The 27,300-nt window shown below is 35.3% G+C and overlaps 4 protein-coding genes across 8 annotated transcripts; 2 read left to right on the top strand and 2 right to left on the bottom strand.

Moving 5' to 3' along the window:
• Window positions 1-2,573: 2,573 nt before the first annotated feature.
• On the top strand, window positions 2,574-10,108 carry LOC122292644 (alpha-galactosidase 3). 3 transcript variants are annotated; one of them, XM_043101098.1, is made up of 15 exons: window positions 2,576-2,871; window positions 3,254-3,312; window positions 3,815-3,871; window positions 3,951-3,985; window positions 4,357-4,460; window positions 4,599-4,671; window positions 5,306-5,364; window positions 5,439-5,504; window positions 5,599-5,682; window positions 6,347-6,411; window positions 6,515-6,597; window positions 7,340-7,430; window positions 7,670-7,728; window positions 8,749-8,889; window positions 8,969-9,738. In XM_043101098.1, exons 1-15 carry the CDS (start codon window positions 2,660-2,662, stop codon window positions 9,125-9,127), a joined length of 1,347 nt encoding a protein of 448 aa, XP_042957032.1. In that variant the 5' UTR covers window positions 2,576-2,659; the 3' UTR covers window positions 9,128-9,738. The 3 variants fall into 3 exon arrangements, with proteins under 3 accessions (XP_042957049.1, XP_042957032.1, XP_042957041.1); XM_043101107.1 differs by having other exon boundaries at window positions 2,579-2,871; window positions 9,648-10,108; XM_043101115.1 differs by lacking the exons at window positions 4,357-4,460; window positions 4,599-4,671 and having other exon boundaries at window positions 2,574-2,871.
• A 436-nt stretch (window positions 10,109-10,544) lies between these two features.
• LOC122292663 (tRNA (guanine(26)-N(2))-dimethyltransferase) lies at window positions 10,545-13,638 on the top strand. 3 transcript variants are annotated; one of them, XM_043101133.1, is made up of 6 exons: window positions 10,545-11,395; window positions 11,756-11,956; window positions 12,456-12,555; window positions 12,629-12,829; window positions 12,923-12,985; window positions 13,103-13,638. In XM_043101133.1, the coding sequence occupies exons 1-6, from the start codon at window positions 10,776-10,778 to the stop codon at window positions 13,139-13,141; spliced, it is 1,224 nt and encodes a 407-aa protein (XP_042957067.1). In that variant the 5' UTR covers window positions 10,545-10,775; the 3' UTR covers window positions 13,142-13,638. The 3 variants fall into 3 exon arrangements, with proteins under 3 accessions (XP_042957067.1, XP_042957076.1, XP_042957060.1); XM_043101142.1 differs by having other exon boundaries at window positions 10,546-11,395; window positions 13,087-13,638; XM_043101126.1 differs by having other exon boundaries at window positions 10,558-11,395; window positions 13,169-13,548.
• A 229-nt stretch (window positions 13,639-13,867) lies between these two features.
• Window positions 13,868-16,445, bottom strand: LOC122292680 (40S ribosomal protein S26-1-like). The gene is made up of 5 exons (XM_043101153.1): window positions 16,258-16,445; window positions 15,990-16,082; window positions 15,383-15,467; window positions 15,167-15,300; window positions 13,868-14,096 (listed from the first exon to the last, which is right to left on the bottom strand). Exons 1-5 carry the CDS (start codon window positions 16,258-16,260, stop codon window positions 14,022-14,024), a joined length of 390 nt encoding a protein of 129 aa, XP_042957087.1. The 5' UTR covers window positions 16,261-16,445; the 3' UTR covers window positions 13,868-14,021.
• A 4,402-nt stretch (window positions 16,446-20,847) lies between these two features.
• LOC122292638 (superoxide dismutase [Mn], mitochondrial-like) lies at window positions 20,848-24,529 on the bottom strand. Its single transcript, XM_043101085.1, has 6 exons — window positions 24,154-24,529; window positions 23,093-23,139; window positions 22,870-22,995; window positions 22,687-22,743; window positions 22,025-22,102; window positions 20,848-21,183 (listed from the first exon to the last, which is right to left on the bottom strand). Exons 1-6 carry the CDS (start codon window positions 24,422-24,424, stop codon window positions 21,091-21,093), a joined length of 672 nt encoding a protein of 223 aa, XP_042957019.1. The 5' UTR covers window positions 24,425-24,529; the 3' UTR covers window positions 20,848-21,090.
• Window positions 24,530-27,300: the final 2,771 nt, after the last annotated feature.

Genomic DNA, 27,300 nt, shown 5'->3' with positions numbered 1-27,300 from the left:
TCAGTACCGCGTTTCTTGATTCTTAATTATTCTGGTTTTTTTTTTTTGGGGTTGCTTCTTCATAGTTACTATTTTTTTGGATGCTAAATGCTTGTTACACAAATTATACAAAATTATAGGCTTATAGCTGGCCTGACAGTGTTTATTTATTTTTATTTTATTACTAGATCAATGGTATTTAATTTTTAATTTATTTCTTTAAGTACCATTCAGCTTTCGACCAGTCGGAGAGATCATTTCTTTGAGTTCCGATTTCCTTGTCTTCTTAAGATACATGCTGCCAGACTGCTGCAACAACTGCACGTTTCCTTACATATATTGGAAACTTGGAAGATGTTAAATTTATTACTTTTTTTTTCCGAGAAATTGCCAAAAATATTAAAAAAACTATATGGATACTTGTATTTCGGCAGCCGTTCAGACTGTACTAAAATGAATAATGCTACTTATTATTTTAATTTTTATTATTTTTTAATCATCTTAACGTGTGATTAGATAATTAAAAATTATTTATTATATTTAATTTATTAATTTATTATCTAATACCACGTCCTGATGAAAATTGAAATAACGAATAAATCATTTTTTCTTGTTCCAATGGCTTGACAACTTGTTGAGTTGTACGTTCTCCACAAAGGTCGGCGTCAGGAACTAAAACGGATCTTATAAACTAATACAAGAAAATTGTTTATTTATTATCAATTAATTTCTATTAAAATGATGATCTTATGTTAAAATAAGTTTTTTTTTTACAAAATTATCACTTATTTCAAAAGTTTAAACTGATGAGAATTGATAAATTTTAATATTTATTTTATATCTTAATACTCTCGATATATTATGGGTATGACCCTTTCTCAATAGATAACCAAATACATAAAATATCTAATTAAATAAAGTATATTATAGAGTACTCAAAATTCAAATTGAAGACTTTTGTTTTGAGACAATATAAAATTATCATTTATTTTAAAAATTATAACACAAATAGATAAATTTTATTATTATTTTATATTTGAGTCACAGATAATTATTTTTAAACTCATCATAAATATTTATTTTTTTAACTGAACGGTCAAAGTCAAATCAAAACATTTGAGCTGGGTCAAAACATTTGACCAAACACGTGGGTTGAACGGTTTTTTGGTTCATGATTATGTAATTAAAAAAAAAAAAAAACCGTTGCCTTTTCTTTTTTTAGCTAATTTCATTGGAAAACAAAACTTTGGGTCAGAATGTAGAATTCACGCGTTTCTGGTATGACTTGAATAAACGGTACTTAAATTATCATGTTCGGAACTTCCGAGTAGTCAGAAATCAGAAGTGGATGTTTTCGGATATAATCGGTTGTTTAAAAAAAAAAAAAAAGTTGAATATAAATTTTAAATAGATAATTTTTATATAAATTTTTTATAGAAAAAATAAGTCTCGTTAATTAAAAAGTAAATTTTTATAATTTTTTAAGAATGGATATATATTTTTTTATAAAGTTATAAAATAATCTAAAAAACAAAACTCTTGTAATAGGAAACTTATAAAGATTTAAAAAAAAAACTATACTTAACAAATTAATGCCTAAAAATAGATTAACTTGACTTATCTATGATTTGAGACCGGCAGCACCATGGTTTGCCAAAGGAATTTTATGTGATCTTGTTCTCAAATTGTCTTAAAAAGAAAATATAAAGGATTTTTTTTTTCTCCACCACAAATCAGTTGAGATTTTCAGTATAAAAAAAATTAAGATTTTGTTATTTTCTTCCCAATTGAATGCATTAATTTTAAAATAATACAATAAATATTCTTTATTAAGGATGCATTTATAATAAAAAAAATATTTAAATCCTAAAATAAAGAAAATGAGAATTCTTTTTAACTACACAATTCAAATAAGATAAGAAATATTATACTGATATAATTTTTTAATATAAATTTTATTTTAATATTTAAAAAAATTAAATTATTTATTATATTTTATATAAAAAATTATAATAATTATATAAAATAAAATAAAATAATTTAATTTTACCTTACCTTGACTCATCGACGTCGTCCTCACATGCATTATAAAACGAAAAGAGGCCGGATAGACTCTATCCGATAGAGGACAAATTCGGAAATATGCAACGAGTGGAAAATAAAAATAAAACAGTGATTTTTTTTTTAATGTAAAATAAAACAGTGGTAGATCTAGACGTGTAGTAAGGGAATATATATATATATGGAAAAATATAGTTATAATTATAATTATGTATTAATTTATGCATTAATGTGATGTGATTAGTCAAAAAGTAAATTTTATTAAAAAAAGTGTTAATTTAAATTTTAAATATGAATAAATCAGTATTAGCACATAAATTAGTGCACGACTGTGCTTGTATATAATAAAACTCTATATATATATTAATCAAATTCAAACTTCTTTCTCATCTTATTTTTTTAATTTAATTATTATAATTATATTTTATTTAATTATTATAATTTTTTTTAATTTATACATAAAATATAATAAATAATTTAATCTTTTAAAATTTTATTCTAATGTTTTATTAATTTTCAAACTTTATCTATCATCTCCAATTACTGTCCAAACCTCACCTAAAGACCAAATTCTAGTCTGTTGTCTTTTCCCGTTATCGGAGGAACAGACCCTTCATCCATGGCGGCGAAGAAAAACGGTGCTCTCTCTCTGTGTTTTGAGGTTCTTTGCCTATGCATGTTATCGGTGGTGTTGATCGAGGGGAGAGTAGTGCCTCTATTGCAGAGCTATCATAAATCCGGTTTTCGATCGACGTTTCGTGTGCTATATGATACTTCTAAGTACGGTATTCTCCAACTCAACAACGGCTTGGCTCTGACGCCTCCCATGGGGTTCGTCTCTTTTCGCTTCTCTCTCGTTTAATCATATATTTTCTTGATGTTTTTGTTACTTGGGTTCTCCGAAAATTGGAAAGTAGAGTTATTGTGGAGTTCTTATGTTTATTTATCTTTTACTTGTAGGCAATCTGTAGGAGGTGTGTATATCAATGATTCTAACTTTGGAGTGGTTTAAGTGTTGTTTCTTGCATATGAGTAGGAATTTGATATAATAATTAGGGAACCTGCCGATTCAGCGTGTAATTCTTTTCCTTTTAGGAGAGATTTAGATTGTTTCTAACGCATAGGGGTGTTCCATGTATAATTTGTCTATTGAAATTGTTTCCAATGCATAGGGCGTTTCATATATAATTTGTTTTGGAATATGTGTCGTTAGATGGAATAGCTGGAATTTCTTTGCCTGCAATATCAACGAGACAGTCATCAAGGAAACAGGTAATCAACCATCTCTACCATGGGTCATTTCCCTTGGTTGGTATATGGCAAGCCGATTAATGTACTACATATTTTACTTGCATTTTGTGGGATTATTGTATTCTTGATTTCGGGTAATTAGATGGGCGTTTCTTATTCGGGGTCTTGAAGAATTAGAAATTTTTTATGGATGAGGAATGATGACTGTAATATTTTGGTAGAGTTTAGCTGAAAATCGTTCAGGAATACTTAACAGGCCTGGCATGGAGTCAAATTTCTGTGTTCCTTGTAATGTCAACTGATGAATGCACGCCTTTCTAGAGGCTTTGATGCCTTCATCTGTGACTACTGTTTGATCAGTTCTTTTTAGGGGTTTTAAATGAGATGGAGAGAATACTCTCTTGCTTTCTCTCATTATGGGGTGTCCAGTTAAAACGTGACTGTTGGCATTTGGCAACTGTTGTATTATATATTCTGATCAGACTCCATAACACATACTAATTTCTTTTTTGATCATTGGCAGCTGATGCACTTATCTCAACTGGTTTGGCTGATCTAGGTTATGTGCACGTCAATATAGGTATTATTTTCGCGATTCAAATATCTAGTTTATCTTCACTTATAGATTATTGTGACTTAATTTATTTCATTGGCTGCAGATGATTGCTGGTCTTCATCAAAGAGGAATTCAGAGGTCTGTTGAATCCTTTAACTTTCAATAAATCATAACCCTTGCCAAATTTGTAACATCAATAGTAGATCTTCTTGTCTTTAGGGAATGCCATAAGTAAATAAGTAATGTTCTTTATGTGAAATCAGTTCTGAAGGTCACTTCTCTTACACTTTTTCTTCGAGTTACCTGTTTGAGTGGATCCGATCAAATTGCATCTTAGTATGATAATTTTACTGTCATACGCTTATATGGCTTTTCTTCTAGGTTTAAATTATGAAGCACCCTTGGTTGCACATATTCATCTTTCTTTCAACTTTTTAGTGTACACTAGTAAAGATTGTGAAGTTGCCCTAAGCTTTCAGTTTCCTTTTGTGGCTTTTTTAATTGTACAGAATCAATTGGTCCCTGATCCAAAAACTTTTCCGTCGGGAATTAAAGATCTTGCTGATTATGTACATGCAAAAGGCCTTAAACTAGGAATTTATTCTGATGCCGGGTAGGTCAAATTTCCTGCAGGCCAGAAGCTTAGATATATATATTTTTTAATACAATTACTCATCGATATTTCCAATGTCTTAGACTACTACTTCAATCTCCTCCCCACTCATCTAACCTAGCTAATTGCATCTCATAGGGTTTTTACATGTCAAGTTCGACCAGGGTCACTTTATTATGAAAATGATGATGCAGAAATGTTCGCTTCTTGGGTTAGTTTCTGCTCACTGGATAATTTCATTCCCTATATCACAGATGTTTTCTATTCATTTGGGTCTACTTGGGTGGTGCCCCTCTGCACTTTGAATGGTGTTGCCTTTTCATAAAAATATATTTGCCATTTATTTGGAGAGTCTTTGGAACTCTTTTACATTTCCATTCTATGATTCACGCTTTTTCCTATGGTGGCATTTTAAAATTTTTTTTGGTAAGTAATTCAATCTTAATGAGAGTGCTAGCTAAATCCGTCTCTTGAGAAGGTGGTTGCCCAAAGTGAAAAATAGTGGAGTCATATCTGAAAATTAGCATCAATCAAGACAATAACTCAATCTACAAATGCTTTTGGTTCTCAAATATTGCGTGATCTCATACAAATTATGAAGCTAACTGATTGATATAGATACTTTTTTGATAAGTAACTCATTTAGATAGGTGTTTCAAAAAAGAACAATTATGGAATGTGTCGTCTCACTTGAAAACAATTGGTGGTAAACAATTTGGTAATATAATTTGAAATCAGAGATTATGATTTTTTTTTTAAAGCTCAGATGAGGAGTTTTGTAAGATTACATTCTTGACTTTTTACTTGGCCATTACTTGTAAATATTTTCAATGTTGTCTTAACAGGGTGTAGATTATTTGAAGTATGACAACTGTTTCAATCTAGGCGTTAAGCCTGAAGAACGGTATCACCTCATCTTAGTCTCATAATCGTTATCAAGTAGCCTCAATTGATTTGATGTGGTTCATTGAACTCCAGATACCCACCAATGCGTGATGCTCTAAATGGAACTGGCCGCACTATTTTCTATTCAATTTGCGAATGGTAATACAGTTTATTGGTATCTTTGGATAGATACCTAGAATGGTAAAAATTTACCTTGACACCAATTTTTTGGCCTTACCTTATGGTTTTACAGGGGAGTGGATGACCCAGCCTTATGGGCCGGCAAGGTTGGAAACAGCTGGCGAACTACTGATGACATTAATGATTCATGGGCAAGGTTAAGATTATCTGGACTCCTAGCTCTTAGTTGGCAGTAACTTGGATGTGTTGGTGCTTTTGGTAACTTTGCTACTTGATTACCCGGCATGCTCTGTCTATAAAGAGTCTGCACTGAAGTCATTGTATATGGTCTACAATGGGGATACCAGATGTGTCTTTTTCCATCGAATTAAATATATATATTTTTATCATCACTGGGTGTCCAGAAAAAAATCCTGACTAATAGCGAGGATGCACAGGCCATTGAATTAAACATGTTAGAATCAGCTTTAGGATTGGCGACTATCATGATGGATATACTTGTTAGTTGGGTATGAAAGTGTCCATTTATGCAAATTAAAGACTTGGTTAATGTGGTTAATTGTAATACGTGACCCCTTTACATGTCTAGAGATTTCACCTCATTTCCAATTCTATGATTTATAAACGATGTATTTCTCTAAAAAAAGGGTCCTTAAAAGCTCTTTCACACTCTTCTGATTAGTGCAGTGCCCTTTCTCCTTGGAAAACTGTGTGGCATTTGCAGGCTTGGTTGCAAAATCTTAACACATCATGTACAAGTTTTACCGTTTGCTTCAAAGAAAGAACTGGGTTAAAAATGTAGATTTTCAATTAGCATCTTGGTTGTCATATTGATTAAGTTTTTTTCTTTTGTTTTTAAGCATGACTACAATTGCCGATCTGAATGACAAATGGGCAGCCTATGCGGGACCCGGTGGATGGAATGGTAAAATATGATCTTTGTAGACAAAGTAGCCTGTGAAAATGCAGCAATCAACTTCATCTGTGAACTAGTTTTTTTTATTCTCTTTATTTTCTTGTCTGGGCAGATCCAGATATGTTGGAAGTTGGCAATGGAGGCATGACATATCAGGAGTATCGAGCTCATTTTAGCATCTGGGCTTTGATGAAGGTCTCTCTTCAAATTTTTTACTTTGTTCTTGGTTTTGGCATGGTGTTGGGGAGTCTTTATGTTAGTTATTTTGTGTACTTGGTATGGGTGTTTGGGCACTAATTGTGCCAGAGTGGCTTATATCTTTGGGTTGGATCTTTTAACATGGTACATATCAGAGCAGGACTTGTTTGTTTGTTAGTCCACATGCCAAGTATGTTTGCATATTTAGGGATTTGACATGAGAGAAAGGTGTTGGAGAGTCCCACAATGCTTAGATGTGGACTTTGGTACGATAATTATGCACTGGCTCGGCCTCTCTGATTGATAGCTTAGTCACAGACGCTCAAAACAGGTCTATATGAATTTTGCTTCTTTTTTGTTCTCGTAGATTAGTGTGTTTCTCTTCAGTGTATAGCTAGCAATCTTATGGTAATAGTTTGTAGAAAACATGCGTGCTTTTTCTACACATGCCTCAATGTTATCAGATCAATATTCCACTCCAAGTAGCGTTGAATTTTGAAGTATTTGTATCTATAGCAGTCACTAGTATTCCTAATAATTCTGTTATGGGGTTCTCCTAGCGGTCTATGTGAATAAACCTTGCTTCATTTTAGTCACTATATTGGTATCCATAGTATTCCTAAGACTTCTGTTATGGGGATTGTCTTAGCTCTGTGAATGAACCTTGCTTCATTTCAATCACTATATCAATTGAATTTTAACCTTTCACAAACACAAAATTATGAGCTCAAACTTGCAGGCCCCACTTTTGATCGGTTGTGATGTAAGAAATATGACTGCAGAAACTTTTGAGATTCTAACCAATAAGGAGGTCATTGCTGTTAACCAAGGTGAAGCACAGTCTCTCTCTCTCTCTCTCTCTCTCTCTCTCTCTCTCTCTCTCTCTCTCTCTCTCTCTCTCTCTCTCTCTCTCTCTCTCTCTATATATATATATATATATATATGCTTTTCTTTAGTCGCTGCACAAAAATTGCATTCTATCTTTATTTCTATGTTATTTACTTATTTACATGCCACAATGTTATCAAATCATCGTCACAGAACTAAGTGACAAGAATACTGTTTGCAGACCCGCTTGGGATTCAGGGACGGAAAGTTCATGTCACTGGAACAGATGGTTGCCTTCAGGTTTTCCCCCTCTTGCACCCCTTTCTGGCATATTTAAATGGTGCTACTGCCTGTGATATGGAATATGGATGATTTTGGAAATAGTGAGTCTTAGGGGGTTGTTTGGAAGATGTTTCATCTCATTCTACCTCATCCCATCTGATCTCATTGCCAAACATCACTCAAACACAAACACTTTTCAATTTCAAATATTCAAAATTTTCATCTAATCACTACCTAATCATTACAACTTTCCCAAACTTCCAAACAGATTACAAAGGACAATTCAACATTTTCAAATCCTAAAACAAATATATTGTTAAAAAATTCTATTCTAACAATATTTTAACTTTATAATATTTTTATTCAAATTTTTCTCTCCTTTCCCAAAACCCAATAAAACATCATAACTCAAACCACTTCACTACTATTCACAAACCATTTTACTACTATTTACAAATTTCTCATCTCACCTCATTCCCCAAGCATCCCCTCTAAAGGCATCTTCTCCTTTTGTAATAACAAGATGGAGGATGTTGTATTAGGTTCAAAACCCATGGAGCACATATGTAACCTAGCAATTCAAAAAAGTAATATATACATACATATATATATAAATACTGATGAATCTTTTCCAAGCTAAATGTGAATCTTTACCGATAAAAAAAAAATTGTATCCAAGCCAAATGTGATTTCATTCCAAATACCACCATGCTCCCACCCATACAGGGTTTTGATTGAAGAGGATATTCTTTATTCACTTTGTTCTCACAATCAAATACTCAGGCTAAACCTCGGTCCCTATGAATATGTGCATATACATGTGCTTATGTTGTCTTTAGTGAGAAAACAAAATATAAAAGTTATCAGGTTCTCAAATGTAAGGTTAAGAGGATATAATTGCGTATAAGATTTTTGCAGACAAAAATAATATGAGCAACAACGAGAAGTGTTTGTTGACGGTTTGGAAATTTCATGGCTAATTGTATATATATTGTACCTAATGAAACTTGGTTCATTTAATATGATTATGCCTTTCAGGTTTGGGCAGGTCCTCTATCTGGACATCGACTAGTTGTTGCTCTTTGGAATCGCTGTTCGAAAGTGGCCACTATCACTGCTGGATGGGATGTACTTGGGCTTGAATCCAACACCGTTGTCTCAATTAGAGATTTGTGGCAGGTGAGGAAAGTTACCTGCACGAACATTTAGTAAGAGTTTTGATCTTTAGTGAAGGCCTGACTGGTCGCTTCACGGGCAGGTTTCAGATGAGTCCTTGAGATGGTATATAAAGAACCCTTCCCCCTCTCGCTTCATGCATGCCAAAGTGATGTCCCCATTAAATCCTCAGACCTTGACCCAGAAGATTCCTTTACACCATCCTAAAGCAGTTGTGTTTGGAAGACGCATTCTGGTCTAAAAAATCTTTGATTTTCAAAATCCTTTCTGAGCATGTTTATATATGTTCTATCCCCCAAACCTTGGATTGAAAGTGGGGTTTGGTCCTAGGTCTTTGGTGAGAATTCACCAATAAGCTAGTTGGCACCTTCAATATCTTTTGAGGTTTTTTACTTATTAAAAAAAAACACATCTTTAGAGGTTTTAAGGATACTAACCTTTGAAATTTAATTCCCTATCCTTAGAAACTAGTTTAGTACTTGGCTGCATCGACCATGCATCTGCCAAACTTTGATTTGGTCAGGGAACTTGATTGGGGTTAGTGCATGTTGGACATTGGGTCAAGGTGATTTGTTTGACTAACTTGGAACAGTTTAGGATTTTCCGACGACAAATTGGAACATTTTTTTGGTCTAAGCAAATCAATTTATACAACCCATCAGGCTTACAAGCGAAGTGAAAAACCTTTATAACCTTTCAAGTTAATTCGAGTTTTTGATCTTCCAAGGTATTTTTATGATTATTATCATGACTGCTTGCAGCAAAAAGACATCACAGAAGATGCAGTGTCATCGTTCAGTGGCCGAGTGGATGCCCACGACTGTCAGATTTATATTTTCACCCCCCAGACAGTGTCTCGCTTTGTGAATCTGTGATTTGGCCATCATACCATTAGCGGGGTTCTCGCCCATTGGATGTTCGGCTATTTTAGGTTTAAAGCATTTATGCAGCTTGTTGGATCCCTCAGCAACATTTTAACAGTAGTGTGGGTCCTTCTCATGCATTACAGATACTGTCGCCAGGTTGGTGTTTGAGTTTTTGGTGGTAAAAGGGTTCGCAGGCATATTGTTCATACAAATGTAAATTAAATCTTGTAATGTATGTAGTGCAAAGAATGCTGCGAATAATAATAACTTGGTGTCTAATGGTGTTGATGATGTAATCTATTTAACGCTCCATGTGTAGTTTGCTTTGGAATAACAATAGAAAAATTACACAGTAACAACCTTATTACAACTAGGTTTTATTTTATGTTGTTTTAAAAAAAAATCGTTGTTTTGAGATGCTATGTTGACAGTATTTTAATTTAAGTGACCATAGCAATATGGTTGTCGTGCACGACATGATGGCACGGCATGAATGAGTACGTTACAAATATTTTTTAATTTTGAAGTGTAGTGACATGGTGCACTGGTCTTAGGGCATAACGATATTTTTGGGAACACAATTATTTTAAGATATTTTCATACTATTTTATTATTATTATTATATTTTGAGACATTTTTAGTATCAAAATTGTCCCTAAATCAAGCGTTATACATTTTAAATACTTATATTCCTAAGGTTATTGATTTGGAAGAATTTCTCTTTTAACTATCTAATGTGTAATTATAGAAAATTCATTAGGGAAGATGTGTGCATAGCAAGATTAGTAGAGATACACTCTTTCACACCCACAGCCAATAGTCTATATTTGTAAGTATTTTAAAGCTGACGTGGTAATGTCAGAGTCGGTCAATAAACAAATTGTTTTTAAAACACCATCTCATACATCTGGATCTTCCACCGTTGGATCATCATCATACAACCTGTGGGCTGTGGCCCTCTAGTGCAATTTTATTTATTTCTTTATTTATCAAGGCTACGGGCCAACCAAACCATTTCCCGCCATGTTCAACCTCAGCACTCCATTCCTAGTTCCCCCTTTTCAATTCAACGCAAAAATCCCCCAAAACCCTAACTCTAGATTCAACAACCCCTGCCAATTGAAGCCGGCATCCAATAACATTTGCAAATCCGAGTGTCGGACCGAAAGGGGTCTCGAATTCCAGACCGGCGACACCTTCTTTCGCCACGAGAGCGCTACGGGTCGAGACCTAGGCGTGCTCGCCGCCTCGCTCTACAAGAAATCCAAAGGTGAATTGAGGGTTCTTGATGCGTTGTGCGGTTGCGGGATCCGATCTCTTCGGTACCTCGTTGGAGCTGAGGCTGATTTCGTCTGGGCGAATGACGCAAACGACGAGTACAGGAGGATCATCTCGGAGAATCTATCTCGGGTGGTTCAGAGGGGTTTGGACGACGAGCGGAGATGGACGGTGACGCACTTCGATGCGAATCGGGTCATGGCGGAGTGTTACCTGCAAAGGGAGTATTTCGATTTCATTGACGTGGATTCGTTCGGAAGCGATTCGTCGTTTTTGAGGTCGGCGATGAACGCTCTGAAATTGGATGGGTTGCTTTATGTTACTTGTACCGATGGATACACATCCGGTGGTCACCGGCCTTGCCAGTGAGTTCCTCAGTTTTGCAGCCATGTAATTCGATCCGATTCACGAATCAGTTTGATTCTTTAGATTATAGGCATTTACATATACTACTAGTGCAGGGAGACGTCACCCAGGACGCCTTCCGAGTAAAGCCTACGATATACTGAGATGTTGAAGCTCAGTTATGCTGGCCAGTTCACCTTTCGACGGACTGTGTTCCTACCATTTTTTTCTTTAGCTGCTTTGGCTTACCGTACTTCACACCTCTGAATTGATTATTATATCGAATTAACTCTTTATTTATCTAGCCTGCATGTTATGCCATTTTGCTGCTTCCAACAGGACAGTTGATGAAATGTGTATTTCAATTATCGCTAGGACAGATCTTTAGCTGCATATGGGGCTTATGTTCGCCCAATGCCGTATTCGAATGAGGTTGGTTTGCGGATGCTTATAGGCGGAGCTGTAAGGGAAGCTTCTGTGCTAGGCTATCGCGTCACACCCCTATTTTCGTACTACTCTTACCATGGACCTGTTTTTCGAGTCATGCTCCAGTTGAACCGGGGGAAGCTTGTTGATCATAGGTAGATGTGGATATACCTTTGCTTTAGTTTTGTATTAAAATGTTTTATGATTTATCTATGTTAGAGATTCCCATTCGGTGCCCTAGACTACTGTTATCCCTAAAATTTAGAGAGTCAAGTTAACTTTTTGACAAAATAAGCACTCCATCCGATTCCCTATTTTAAGGTATAGGTTTAGGATGTGAATAGTGACTCTATATTTGGAGAGTTACTATTCATCTCCTAAATTAGTTTTTATATATATTTAATAGGTAATAGTTAAAGATATAGAAATAAAGTAATAGAAATAATATTAAGATATAATAGAAATTGATTATTTTAATAGAATAGAGAAATTATCAGGAATAGAATGTAGGAGGTTTTTTAAAGATGAGTAAAATTTAGGAGAAAATTATATGAAGTGTGATTTCTAACAAAAATTTAAAGAAAATTATGGGAAATCAGATGTGAATACTCTTATATGTAGCTGATTATCGTTTGCTTCAACCATTAATGGCAGGCATTATGGTTTCATAGGCTACTGCCACAGCTGCGGAAGCTCTCAAGCCTTTTCATGGGATGAACTAGGTCATATGAGTTGCCCCTGCAGTGATTCAAAGGTATGATGTTCCTCTACAGGGTTACTCTACCTTGCATGCAAATTTTCTGTTGGGTATTTTGACTTTTTTCCAGGTTTCCAAATCCCTTGTGGTTTCGGGGCCCCTTTGGACGGGACCTCTTCACAATGCTGCCTATGTCACGCAAATGCTTAATTTGGCGGAGCAATGGGGTTGGGTGGGCAATGTCAATGGAGATGAACTTGAGAAACTTTTGAAACAGATGGTAGATGAAAGTGATCCCAAATTGTCATTTGGATACATCAAGTTGGATGAGGTTCTCCTGCAATATCTTTTCATCAGTTTCTGTTTTCTACCATATAATATATTTGCAAATAATAAATGATGTAGTTTTTTATTTATGTCCCAGGTGGCAAGCCGTGCCAAAATAAATTCTCCACCCCTCCGGATCATGATGAGCGCCATGCACCAGGTAATGTCCCCAGTAATCTCTTAGCATTTCGGTTGTGATTAGCCAACAAACACGTCACGTTTGTATTTGTTGCAAGTCACATACATCCTCGTTATGTTTAGACTTGGATGATCATAGGATGATCACATGGGAATGCTTTTTGGTGTGCGAAGATGAAATATACACCGAGTTGGATTCGTGCAGGAAGGGTACGTAGCTAGCAGGTCACACATTTCTCCCAATGTGATCAAGACAAACTGTCCCATGGCAGTATGCATGAGAATTGCCAAGAAACTTCAGAATTCCTGCACTGGTGAATGATTTGGCAGGTGTAGTTATACTGCTCAACAAACTGTACGTCAAAGCGACACCTAGTTTTGTTGCCAGCACATTTATCCACGATGTGCAACGTTCAATGGAAGGAGATTCGATTCCGCGTCCATTTCTACAATCTGGAGTCCATTTCTTGTTTGAGATTCGACAGATTAAAAATCATAGATGGATGAAAATGATTCTGAATCGATACTAAAATCATCTCAGATCTCTCGCATACCATAATTGAAGTACCTTAAATTTTGTTTTAAGGCACGGTATGCCCGGCAGCTCTAATGTGGGAGGGACATGTTAACTTTCCATCATCCAAATGCAATCAGGCCTGCCTTGACAGATATTAACCAGGTGGCGTCTGTCTGGGCTACATTTACAGTTTCCAACTAAACCCACCATCAGAAGGCAAAACCAATCATACAAAAATGCGTACCAGCTACGTTACAGCTTTGCATATCGTTTTACCATGGTGTTGCTTAAATAACAGAATGTGAGTAGAGCAAGAAGAATAGGGGGTTGACGAAATGGCGTTTTCAAAAGTGCCGCGTAAGATTCAAAACGGAATAACCATCTTTCTGAAAATAAGAACACTCGCGGATTTTCCATTTGCATTCTCATCAAATTACATTATCCAACATTGAGACTCGCTACAAAATTGAAAAAGTTCTAGAAACTCAAGATACCCACAGAATAAAAGGAGTATGCCAGAATAAATAAATTGAATTGCGTTTTAAGCACGGACGGGATTCCCAGCTCCAGCAGGACGAGGTGCTTGACCAGGCTGACCTGGCCTTGGTAGATCGTCCTGAAAAATCACCAAATTGCAATGAACCAGATGTCTGCTAATGCATGTCAAGCTAACCAGTGCAGGTAATTGCATGCAATCTATCAAAGAATTAGTTCAATATTATACAAAAAAATCTCAGAGCTAATCTTTAGAAAATAAATCTGTTTGAGATATCATTTAAATTGCACAGAAAATGCGGCTTAGCCTAAGAATCCTATCAGTTCAAGTAATTGCCAAATCCATTGTTTTGAGCCGCCCTGGTAAGCGTTGTTACTGTAACCCCATTACATAAATCTCTATTAGGCCATAATAAGCCTTTTTTTGGATGTAAAAGTAAGAATATTCCATATCACAAAACTTTTAAAATAAACAAATTTTTTGCCCTACTTGCATATCACATCCACACATTTGAAAGGGATTAGGTACACATTTGGCCAGTGTATATACTCGACCATACTAAACACAAATCTGACATACAACATCAGATACTAACCAAAAACTAACTGCTCCAGTCTTAATAAAATAACTATCATAGATTAAGGCTTCCAACTCGCAATGCTTAAAGAATAACGATGACAGGCTAGATAATAGGCTGAAGTCTGGCTTGACATAAGACAACATTTCTGGGATTCTGTTTACTGCTTTAGAGGCTCCTTTAAGGAGAAAAAAATGATTGGACCTTTAAAGAAAATTTTCAGCAAGATTAGAACAGTTTAGGTGGGCTCAATCAAAAAATTCTGTTGGCAGGGAAAGCATTAGGCAAGTTTCGAGACCTTCAGGCAAATGAGAAACAGTGCAAGAAACTAGGCAATGTCAACTAAAACAAAGATACCAAGTCAACATTTGCAAATTTTGCAAGTTCATTCTCAAATCTCGAACCACATAAGGTAAAAACTAAAATCAACGGAAAAATGCATTTTTAATTAGAATATCATTGTTAGAATTTGATAAGATCGTCCATAAGCAAGCAGAACAATAGGCAGAGTTTTTTATTTTTATGTTTACTTTTATTTTTATTTTTTTATAGGTAAGCCATATGCAAAAATTAAAACAATCACAAAACTGCATCGTGCAATGCAAAAGCATACCCTGCGTCGGATGAAGCGCTGTGGTGGTTCACGATTCCTTCTATTAGTGCGAGAGCGGACCCTCACAACGTGTGAGTGAATCGCACATGAAACACAATACAGCATCTTTGCATACAGCTTGGGAAGAACATATTCTGCATACAAAATGTACATTTCAGCAGTTGCATAAAGGCTAAAGAAAGAGAAGAAATTAATGCAAGGAAAAGTATATATTACGATCGTAGACACAGGCTTCTTGAACATCTCTAACTGCAGCTTGCTCAACAATGTTCCGCACGAGGAACCTCTTGATTGCCTTGTCCTTTTTTACATTTTCCAACACAACCCAAATTAAAAGTCAAGATCTATAGTTTTAAGTCATATATACAATTCGCAATCATACAAGTGTTTGTAATTCCAATCACTTGACAACAGCAGACTTAGCAGAACCACAAATGGCACGCATAAATATACATGCACCAGTTGCACGTATATATTTTAAGCAGATTTGGCAGAATAGAAAGAAAACACAAAGATCGGAGAAGATGATACACAGCAAAAATCATAAGTTCAAAGAAGTTTGTGCTTATGATCATGAAAAATACCGACTCATTGCAAACAAACACAATTTGTTCTTTTACTCTCGACATTTTATTCACAGAAGCACAATTACACGCATATCAGCAATTTAAATCACTATCATACAAACACAATAAAACATGTATTATTAAAATTGCACAGGTATTTCCACAGATGAAAACCATACAAAATGTCTATAAGAGAATTTGAATGCATAGAGATACATTCATATAAATTGACATAGGTATGTAGTTTACATCAATACCTTAGGGCAGCATTTACCGCAGTTGGAGCAGCGAATAAACTTGACGTGGCCACGGCCGTGCTTGTTGCGTCCCCCATTCCTGCGCTTGAAAGTCTACCAAAAGAAAACTAGAAGATTACGACGAAAGGAGTAGAAAGTAGAAACAACTTAACGTTCTATTTGATAAGATCTATCCGACCATGGGCTATGCCTTTTTCTCTTAATTAAGTTTTACTTTTGCTTACATATATATATATATATATTAAAAAATAAAAAAGATCTATCCAACCATGGTTGCTAGGGTTTACGACGCTGGAGATCTATCCGAGGCGTTAGAGTCGACTGCTCTGGCTTGCTAGGGTTTACGCCACTGGAGGCTGCTGGGGACTGCGTCTAGGGAAAGAAAAAGGAATGCCCTTTTATACTGGCATGGACCACGACGCGCCCAACCAAGCAGAGTGAGGAACCCCACTTTTTCTCGTATTTGTACTTTCCTCCCCTTGGTTTCTAAATACAAAAATCTAGCCAGAAGTTCGATGAAGCATACCGTACACCCTCTTTGTCAAGAAATGTAGATTTTATCTTTTTTTAAAGTTCATTTTTTTCCACCTTCTCTCTTGAGCTGCTTAGAGAGGTAGAGGCTTCAAAGACCAGAGGGCTAGGGTTTGTTGATCACGTTTCTACACTAGGGCTCTTGCTCTCAAATCAAAGCTGCTTAGAGTTTTGACTTTCAAATCTTCACTAGGGCTCTCGACAGGAATAATCTCTCTGTTCTGTTTGGCTATTGAGATTTTTTAGATGAGAATTTTGAGTTTTAAAATTAAATATTAAAATATTATATTTTAATATTATTATTGTATTGAGATTTGAAAAAAGTTAAATTGTTTATTATATTTTGTGTAGGGATTTAAAAAATTTGTAATAATAAGATGAGAATTTTATATTTAAAATGAAATTTTCTTATGGCCAAACAGTAGAGGATTTCGAAACTTTACATATATTCTCTGTGGTTCTGGTTTGTGAAAAAGTTCTATAATTTTGTAGTTGATGGTGAATTCTCTAATTTGTATAGGGCTTTGCATCTGAAATGTGATTTTTGTGATGATGCTAAAATGGTTTGATCATTGTGGTGATGCTCTGGTTTTGTGGTGATGTTGAAATTCTTGTTGTAATAGTGAATTTTCTAGTTTGAACTGTCCTTTAAGAAATCTTGGAAAGCAAAATATGTTTCATTCCTTTTCAGACCCAACTTTGTTGATATGTGATGAGAGCATGAATGACTTTTCAAATTGTTAGAACATCTTGAATGATATTGTGATACCTCATATTTTAGTATATTTTTATTGAATGAGTATTTTAATTAATTTAAAAATTTGTTATCTTATTTTAAATTTATCAGATTTTCGTTAGATTTATATTTTGATTTTTAAGTTGTGAAATTTATTTTGATGTGCTTTCTTAATATTAGTTATTGTTTTACATTTAAATTGCTCTTTAATTTAAATTAGCTTATTTTTTAATTTTAAATTATTGTATTGTTGTTTCTATTAGTTATTTTATTTTAGCTAGTGACTACGTTTAAATTAATTTATTCAACTTACTGTTTTAAAATTATTTTCGTTGGATTAGTTTTATAACCTAAGTAGTAAAGATTAGACTTCATTTCTTTCCCACATTTTTTCCTTTTTCCCTCTTTCCTCTTTCCTTCCATTCTCTTTTCTTTTTTCCTCTTATTTCTCCTCTACTCCTCTCTCCCGCGCACAACCCAACCCCCTCCCTCTTCCCGTCCATTTCCTTCATCTCCACCCAGCACCATTTGTGACCAGCATCGCCCCTCCCATTTACTTCCCCACTGGCCGGTGACCTCCATCTCCATTCTCATCCACAACCGTGCCGCCGTTAGCCTCACGCATGGCTGGAAGTCATGGCTTCTTTGTGCTCCAACGCCGCCATCTCTCCACCATTGGCCGTCATTATTTCACCACTTCATCACCAGCCCTCCAACAACCCAAACCATCCTTCCCTAGCCCCAATCTGCCACTGGTGAAGCCCAGCCATTTCACTTTTCGATTTAGCCTTTTTGACTTTCTACTGCCCTCTACGCTGCCACCCACGACCAACCACAACTTAATTTGCTTCACCAACACCTCTAAGGCATATCCTAGCCTTCCCTAGTCTTCGTTTGTCTCGATCTGTTCAAATTTTAATATTCTAAGACCCACGACCATAGTGCATTCTGCATTGTGACGTTGCTTTGCCGCCGCCTTTTACAGCTCATTGATCATCTGAAAATTCTATTATAGCGCTGTAAGTATTTTTCTAAAGAACTCTTGAGATTTAATTATATTTTTGTGCTAACTCTTATTTATTGTGAATTGGTTGGTTGTACTGGACTGAGTCCGATGAGTCAGGGGTCGATGTTAGGATTTGAAGATAGAGTTGTTTATGTGATTGGTTGATGTTGGGATTTGTTGGTTGTTGGAAATTTGTTTTGTGTCATACATTACATAAGTGTACGCATGTTCATGTTTGTAAAGAAAAACTGTGTTTTTGCATATTTCATACATGTTCATGTGGATATTTGAAAATTGGGTTTTCATGTAAAAAAGAATTTTTTGGTGCATATATATCACGACCCCAAGTCGAGATGAGACATTATCTCGATGGAGCTCATTTGGTCACTTGGAAGCGAAATATATTAAGTGACATCACCTGGGTTATTGCTGGGTGACAACAGGTTCGGACGATATGGTAAAGCTGTCATGCCGACTCCGTGGCTCCTTTGCTAGTGGGGGCTAAAAGATGTCTGGTCATAGTTTGCGTTGGACGCAGAGCTAGGTATCACTTATTATGATCACAAACGAGGTCGTTACCTGGGGTGTAGCGATGAGAGTCAGTGTGTGGATGATTCCTAGGAGAGATTATGGTGCATATGGTAAAATTGGATATTTAGATCATTTTCTGAAAAAATTGCGGGTTTTGATAGAAGGATTTATGTGGATCATTTTTTGGAAAAATGATAGATTTTATGTTAGGTCATTTTCTGAAAAAATTACGGATATTTTAATGGACTGTATATGTTTTGGATCAAAATGGGATTTTGGCGTGCGTTAAAGGAAATAATGATTTTTGGGTCTCATGCATAATCCATCATATGCATACATGTATGTTGGTTGCATCCATATATTTTATTTCGTGAGTTGTTGGGATTATTACTTACCTGCAATATCGTTCCGTGGTACCGTAGATTTTGATGCAAATGATGAGGAGGCTGAGCCCGAGGAGGCAGCTCCGACGGATGAGTGATTTGGTGCCATTTGCTTGTATATTTGGAATTGTTATCCCGCTTTTGAATTATGTATTGGTTTTATATTATGTTTTGCTAGACAATTGTATTATTTTTTGATACGCTTTTGTTTAAGCGAATTTGTATTTAAACAACTCTGGTACTTAGTTGTTCGGCTTCACTTATTTCGCTGCGTTGTTTTTTGTTGTATATTTTTATATGTACACATACTTGGCACTTATCGATGGAATGCGTGACCTGTATTGTTATCATCTCGACATCTCGATTCTCATATTTCTATACATGAAAGTTGGAGGCGTTACAGATATTGCCTTAATATTCATATAGTGTGTACGAGAAAGAGACTTTTGGGAGAGAAATTGTAAAAGGGAAGAAGGGCAAATTGGGCTTTGGGAGAGAGATGATTGTTTGGGGGTCTAATAAGAAATGAAGGAGAATTTGGAACATAATTTTTTTTTTTTAAATTTAAATCAGTTGTTTCTGCAGTGTGCTCCACTTAAGGGCTTCTCTGTAGCGCTTCTCATAGTTATTACCCTTGATCCTTTATTTAGAATAGCAACACTATAGAGAAGCCCTTTAAGTGGAGCACACCACACAAAACATCTCATTTGAATTAAAATTTTTTTTTAAAAAAAAAAGTAATGTTATACACCACACCACTATCTCATTTTCATCATACTATGTAAGATATGACATATTTATCACCATTAGATAATAAAAAATTATCCAATAAAAGATCATCTAATAGTAATAAATGTGTCACATTTTATATAATAGAATGAAAGTGTGGTATATAGAATTTTCCCATCATGTATCAACAAAGCTAGGTCTAGAAAGGGACGAAACATGTTTTGCTTTCCAAGATTTCTTTAAGGCCAGTTCAAGCCAGAAAATTCACCATTACAACATGAATTTCAACATCACCACAAAACTAGAGCATCACCACATCATTTCAACATCACCACAAAATTCACATTTCGGGATGGAAAGCCCCATACAAACTACAATATTTACAAACTAGAGAATTCGCCATCAACTGCAAAACCAAAGAATTTTTTAACAAATATGAATCACGGAGAATATATGTGAGGTTTTGAAAGCCTTTAAGCAGCTCAATAGAGAGTTGGTTTCTGTCAAGAGCCCTAGTGAAGATTTGAAAATTGAAACTCTAAGTAGCTTAAATTCGAGAGCAAGAGCCCTAATGCAGAAACGCAATAAAAAATACCCTAGCTCTTTGATCTTCGAAGCCTTTAACTCTCTAAGCAACTCGAGAGAGAAGGTGAAAAAAGAAAGAAAAGAGTTTTAAGTGGGTAAAATCGACATTTCACATATGATGACAAGGAGGGTTGGTGTGTGGTGTGCTTCATTAAAAGAGGCTTCCTTCTAACATTTTTTAATAATTATATGCCACATCTTACCTAATGAAATAAAAATGAGATAAGAGTTTGGTGTATATTATTATTTTAATTTATTTATTTATTTTTAAATAACAATACAATGACAAAACGATTTTTTTTTTTTATTTTTTAAGGTACAATGGACAATAACGAATTCACTACTATCATGTATCACTTGACGAAAAAATGTTTATTTGCGCTAATATGCAGTTACCTGAAGTTATATAAACACACCAGAAAATATGTTATAACGTCTTTTTTTCTTAATAAAAAGACATACTCATACATGACATGCACCGGTAAACAAACACCCCGAAGAGAAATAAGGGTCCGTCCCTCACAGTTGCAACATTACATTTATTCCATTAACCAGGCCAACTCAAAAGACAAATTCTGGAAGCCCATCTTCTCATTCGCCTCACTTTGATTCTTTACCATAAACTTCGATGGCATACTTCCAATTAATAACTTTCCATATGTTCTTTAGATAATCTGGTCTGACATTCTTGTACTGCAACATGAAAAAGAAAAGAAAAGAAAAGAAAATTTCATATGATTGCTAAAGAAGAATAAAATCAGGGTAAATTTTGCCATTCCCTAACTGGGGGATGATGCTCCACTGGACACTTCAGAAAGAAGTTGACTATTGAAAAAACAGAAATCGAAAACAAAATTTACAAATGCTAGAATAGAAATCAAGCAGTCTTTCAATAACGGCTTTGTTTTATTAAACAAGACAACCTCATGTGCACCTCCTCTTAACCTCTTCTACTCCGACAACATGATGTAAGGAATATTCAATACTTAAGAGGCCCAGTAATCATAGAAGGAGGTTTCCTGCAAACTAATACTTTTTTTAATTAGCACCAGGTATCCGAGAACAGAGTCACGACTAATCCCAGGGATACACAGGCTCTCGGCAAGGAATTTTCCACAAGTGCACCACGGTTAATTCAAGGGAAAATTCCCCCAGTCTGATGGCTTCTACTTCTAGAAATTGTTTGCACCCAAGAGGTTTTGAACCTTAGACCTGGAGGGAGCATACCACCCAGACCAAGGTTTTTACCACTTGAGCCAACTCCTAGGGGTTATTCCTTCAAACTAATCCTATATGCCACTTTTCTAACAACTTAAAAAATCCCAAAGTGGAAAAGATTGAAGATGACCATAAAAGGAAAAAATTATCATGTGTTGCTTATGCATAATCCAGGCCAACGTGTAGAAAGGGGAGTAAACCTCCACAAATCCTACTTACAAATAAAAAATATCTACAAAACTTAACAGTTGCAAGTTTCAAACATCAAGCAACCACCTTTGAAGCATCATTAGCAATCTAAAGTACACTAATTTACCTGCAAGTAGTACGCATGCTCCCAAACATCTATACCAAGCAATGGAACTAAATGTTGTCCTTTAGTTACCAGTGGGTCCTGAAGAGAAAAACTCAGAATCAGAGGAGAGTTTTAACATAAGAATCCAGTTTTTGTCTGCATGTTTGGATAATCACACATGTTTTGCCAAAAGTATATTACACAGTAAAAAACCATGCACAAAAGCATGTTGACCACCAACTTTAAATCTTTTTATTTATTTTTAATTCTTCATAATTTCAGACCTCATAAAAATAAGGGTTTACATAGAAGCACATATCCAGCATAAGATCAAACCCAAAACAAGACAGTAACAAAGTTTAAAAGCCAACTGTTCTGTGCAACGAACAGAATCAGATTGAACTCAAAACCCTGATCACCTTAAATGTAACTCCTAAATTATGAGTCAAAGCAATTTTTTTTATAAGTATAATGAGCCAAAGCCATTGCCACACAAAGAGGACAGCAGTATCATCAAGTGACCACGAATTTGATGCAGTATGGATTACAAATTCAGCAATAATACTTGTCAAAAAAAAAAATTCAGCAATAACATGGCTAAAATTATGTTTAATTAAAGAGAAAATTGGAAACAGTAATGATTATTGCTGTATGACCTTCTGATTGGATATTCTAAATTATACCTGATTTGCAGTGGTTTCAACCACAAGCTTCTTTGACTCCTTGTCCAGACCAAGCCACTGAAAGACAGACACAAATGAAAAGAACCATGCATGAAAAAATAAAATGAGCATGGACTAAAAGAACCAGCCAATGATCAAGGACACAAAATGGATGTTGGGAAGTTCACAAGCTGCAAAACCTACCACCCATCCAGAGCCCTGTAAAGCAGCACCTTCTGAATTGATTTTTTGAACAAGCACCTCCAGCGAACCAAAATTAGTGTCAATAGCCCAACCTAGGGAACTGTGTGGGGGTTCACCACCCCCTTCCTGTCATGTTTAAGGCACTGGGTAAACAAAGTTTCTTAAAGAAAAATCAATTAAAACAAAAATGAATTTCAAAGGGACCTAAAGAATATAAACTTACACGCACGGGAGTGAGATTCTTCCAGAAAATCGAGTGGTTGATATGGCCTGTAAGAAAAACGTTTTGACTACGTTAAATGAATTTTTTTTTTATTATTATTATTTTTTTCTTCAAGTTAGTTACAAAAAAAGATGACAGTATAAAGAATGACAACCAGAAAAGAGCAAGACATTAGATTAACTGCTTATGCTTGGGTAGTTTTGAGAACATATAAATTTCTTAGATTAAAAATCTAAAGGAGGAATGTGCCATTTAAATGACTAGAAACAAGGATGGGTATGTAGCAGCGGAACTCCTTCAATTGCAAATTTGATTAACATTTCTTTAGAAATAAATAAATAAATAATATATATATTTTTAATATCCATGGGTATTCAGGCCAGCTTGGCGCACTTCGACTAATCCTACGGGGCCCTGAAATTAATGGCCAGGTAAACCTCCAGTAGCCTGAGAGAACTTGAACTGATGACCATTGGAGAGCAAACCCAAAACCTAACCAACTGAACTACCCTTCAAGGTTAATAAATAAATAAATAAATAAAACAGAAGGATGCCATAAAAAAAAATCCCCCGGAAAGATCTCTGGCTGTTAATTACTTACAGCAAAGTCAGATCGAAAACCATCAGCAACCATGTTAATGTGATGCACAATTTTACGTAATCACGAATTCTACCCATCCCATATCAAACTCCATTAGCACTTTCACAAACTGATTAAATTTTGATCAATTTCAAATTCTACTTATCATCCCCACGCACCATACAAACTCAGTTGCCCCAATTTTCACAAAAGGACAGAGTACTAAAATCCAACATACAAACTCAATTGACCGTTTCTCCAACTCTATTCTAACAAAAATACACCATAACTTCGAGATATAATCAAATCGATTAAATCAGCCAAATGTATCATACAAAAAAAAAAAAAAAAGCAATCTGAAACTCATCGTGGAGAAAATAAATTCCACTTGGACTTATATTAAATTCGATAAAAAAATAATAAAGACATAATAATGAATTTCCAAGTCGTACTCAAATAAATAAGAGAGAAGGAAAAGGACCTCCGCCATTGAACTTGATGGCGCTCTGCAATTTGACTATGGAGGTGGTGTCGCCCTTGGCCAGAGCCCCCTCGAGCTGTTCGAGAGCCTTGTTGTAGTTGGTAATGTAAGCCTGGTGGTGCTTGTGATGGTGGAGCTGCATGATCTCGCCGCTGATGGCAGGTTCGAGCGCACCATAATCGTAAGGAAGATCGGGAAGAGAGAAGGTCTGAAGACCGCGAAGGCCTAGACCTAGGGTGGTTTTTCTGGTCAATAGGGAACGGAGAGCCATGGGAGATGAGGGGAAGCTAGGTCTGGATGTATTGGGGAAATGTAGTATGTGAGAACGAAAATTGGTGAGTGACAGATAGTGGGGCGACCGGCGAGTGCGAGTAGTGGGTTTAGTTAATATTATTTTTATTTAAACTTACACGTTAAACTTACATGTATTCGATTTTGGAAAATGATAGGATTAGTAATATTTTCCTATTTATTTTGTATTTAAATTTTTTAATATTTTATTTTTTTACTTAATAGTTAAGAAAGTAATTATTAATAAAATTATATATTTTTTGAATTTTTTTTAATAGTTAAAGATGTTAAAAAATATTTAAAAAATAAGAATAAAAAATTCTTGATACGTTATAAGTAATAAATTGATAATAAACCTATCATTACCCTTCGATTTTAGTACGTAAAAATCTCGTCAATTTAATTTTTTTTAATACTAATTTAATGTTGATGTTATTTTTCATTAATTTCGTACAACGATTTTATTTTTTTTACACGAGCATGTCACGTGTCAATTTTCAATCAGTTCACGTGATTATCACCTGACATATTAATATTGTGATCGCCTGATTGAGTTTTTTTAAATTTACCTATCAAATTACAAAAATCTAAAATTGTGACATTGATTTATAAAAACGTTTACATCATAGCAATATTTCTCCAACAGAATACAACTTTTAGTAACGTCAGGATTCCTCTAACCAAACTACCTCAATCTCACCTTGTAATGTAGACTTTGTAAGAAGATGAACTGCCTTGTTTCCTTCTCTTGGAGTAAATCTAAGAGACTACTGCTATCTAGATGTCCACTGTACCTCTTGATGCTTTTAATATCCTCAATCATCTGTCCATGCTCAGACCAATTTTCCTAGGGTTGTTTATTGCATCAATTATTCATTTTTTTTTTTTTCATCATTACAGCATGTAAACCAATTTCAGCACAAAAGACCATAGCTCGCCATAATGCTTTTCCTTCTGCTGCAAAAGGTGTTGAAACTGCATCCTCAATTAGACACAAAGCCGCAATTACCTCTCCCTGCCAGTCCCTTACAATGATTCCACATCGCATTTTCTTGTTTCTTTCATCCATAGCACTGTTAGAAATTGAATAGCAAATAGAGATGAAAATTACAAAACAGTGAGGCGATTGCTAATCTTTTTCTTAGACAAATATTGCCTCTTACTCATAAATTGAGTTCTGTAAAAAAGAATCTGGTAATTATGTCTTCAGATTACAACATTGTTTATATAGTGTGTAGATTGCAAATTCTGAACACTAATTTTTAAAACGAACAAATGTAAATAGCAACAACGTTTTGTTTTAAATTAAACAAACGGTAAGAAAAGTAATCATAATTGACAGTTATTAATAATTGTCAAAATTGAAGAAATGCATCAATTCGCTTGATTAAAATAAATCCGTCACTTACGATGATACGTAAGTTCTAAGTGCGTCTAAAGTGTCAATATGTCTATGCGACGGGAGCACATGCATGTGTGCAATCAGTACTTCACATTGGGTGACACTACCACTGTGTGTATATCTTATATTCTATTTTATATATCATGAAACTCATTCACTTATAAACCATTAAAAGTTTGATTATTTTTTCAACGTGGGACTATTGGATGAAAACTCTAAAAAGATAAGATTTATTTAAAATATTTGAACTAATCCAACATGCAGCATCCCAATTTGCCTTATAGACACTCACAGCAAGCTTGATCCACTTAACAACTCAATCTACGCTTCTAGTTGAAGATGGGTGTTTAATCAAAGCAGTCTGTGCATTTTTAAAATCTTCCAACTCATTGTGTGCTGCAGTGATTAAGGTTCTCGGGCTCTCAAACTCTTGTTCAAGTATAAGTTTGTTTCTTCTTTGCCAAACTCTTCTGAGAATAACAACAACCTCCTCCATTTCTTGTTGTTTCAACTTTGTTACCAAATTACCCCAAATATCAAAGAAATTATTCTCACTATTGGACCATTTATGAATTGGACTTAGAGGTTCAGCCCATACATCAGTAGAAGCTACGCAACTCCATAGAGCATGACATGTATTTTCCTCCATGGTCTTGTAGATAGGGCAGATAACACTATCTCTTATGTGCCTTATGAATAAATTATGTTTGGTTGGCAAAGCATCATTCACTGCCTTCCGAATGAAAACTTTGACCCCATTAGGCACATTTGGAGCCCATATTTTCTCCCAAAGTACACTATCCCGCTTGGTACCTGATGCTATACCTCTTTCTTCACTTTTTTTTTTTTTTTGAACTTCCAGGTGGTATGGACTCTTCTCTGAGAATAGACCATTTTTCTTATGACCCCATATTAGTTTATACTCTAATCCCAGGCTACTGAATGGAAGACTACAAATGACACCTACCTCCCTTTCATTGAAAATCTCATAAATTAAATCATTCTTCCAGCTTCTGTTGTTACTATCAGCAGCTCCTTCACTTTAGCCTCCTTGTTTTACTTTCTTCGGAGATTGTACCTTGAAAGTGCCATGTATAGGTAGCCACATGTCTCCCCATATGTTGATCCGATGGCCATTTCCAACTCTCCACCTTAGTCCTTGAGTAAATTTCTAGCACCTCATATGCTTCTTCATATTTGCGAAGGGTTTATTCCTAGTTTTGCTTCTAGAACAGTGCCTCCTTTATAGTATTTCTTAGGGGTGAAAATCGACCAATTCTGCGTGATTTTTGGGCAAAATCGATGTCGACCGATGAGAGAAAAAATGGTGGAGCAACCGACTGTAACTAGTTGATAGGGAGGAGACAAACCTACTGTATCAACTCCGGCAGTTTTTTGGCGGTTCACGGTCAGTTCTAGGTTCCCCTTAGCAGCGATGGTCATGAGAGAGAGAG

This window comes from Carya illinoinensis, chromosome 1 (genome assembly GCF_018687715.1).
Source record: "Carya illinoinensis cultivar Pawnee chromosome 1, C.illinoinensisPawnee_v1, whole genome shotgun sequence".
Lineage (NCBI taxonomy): Eukaryota > Viridiplantae > Streptophyta > Magnoliopsida > Fagales > Juglandaceae > Carya > Carya illinoinensis.
The sequence above is the reverse complement of the archived record's forward strand: the minus strand, read 5'-3'. Positions and strand labels throughout refer to the sequence as shown.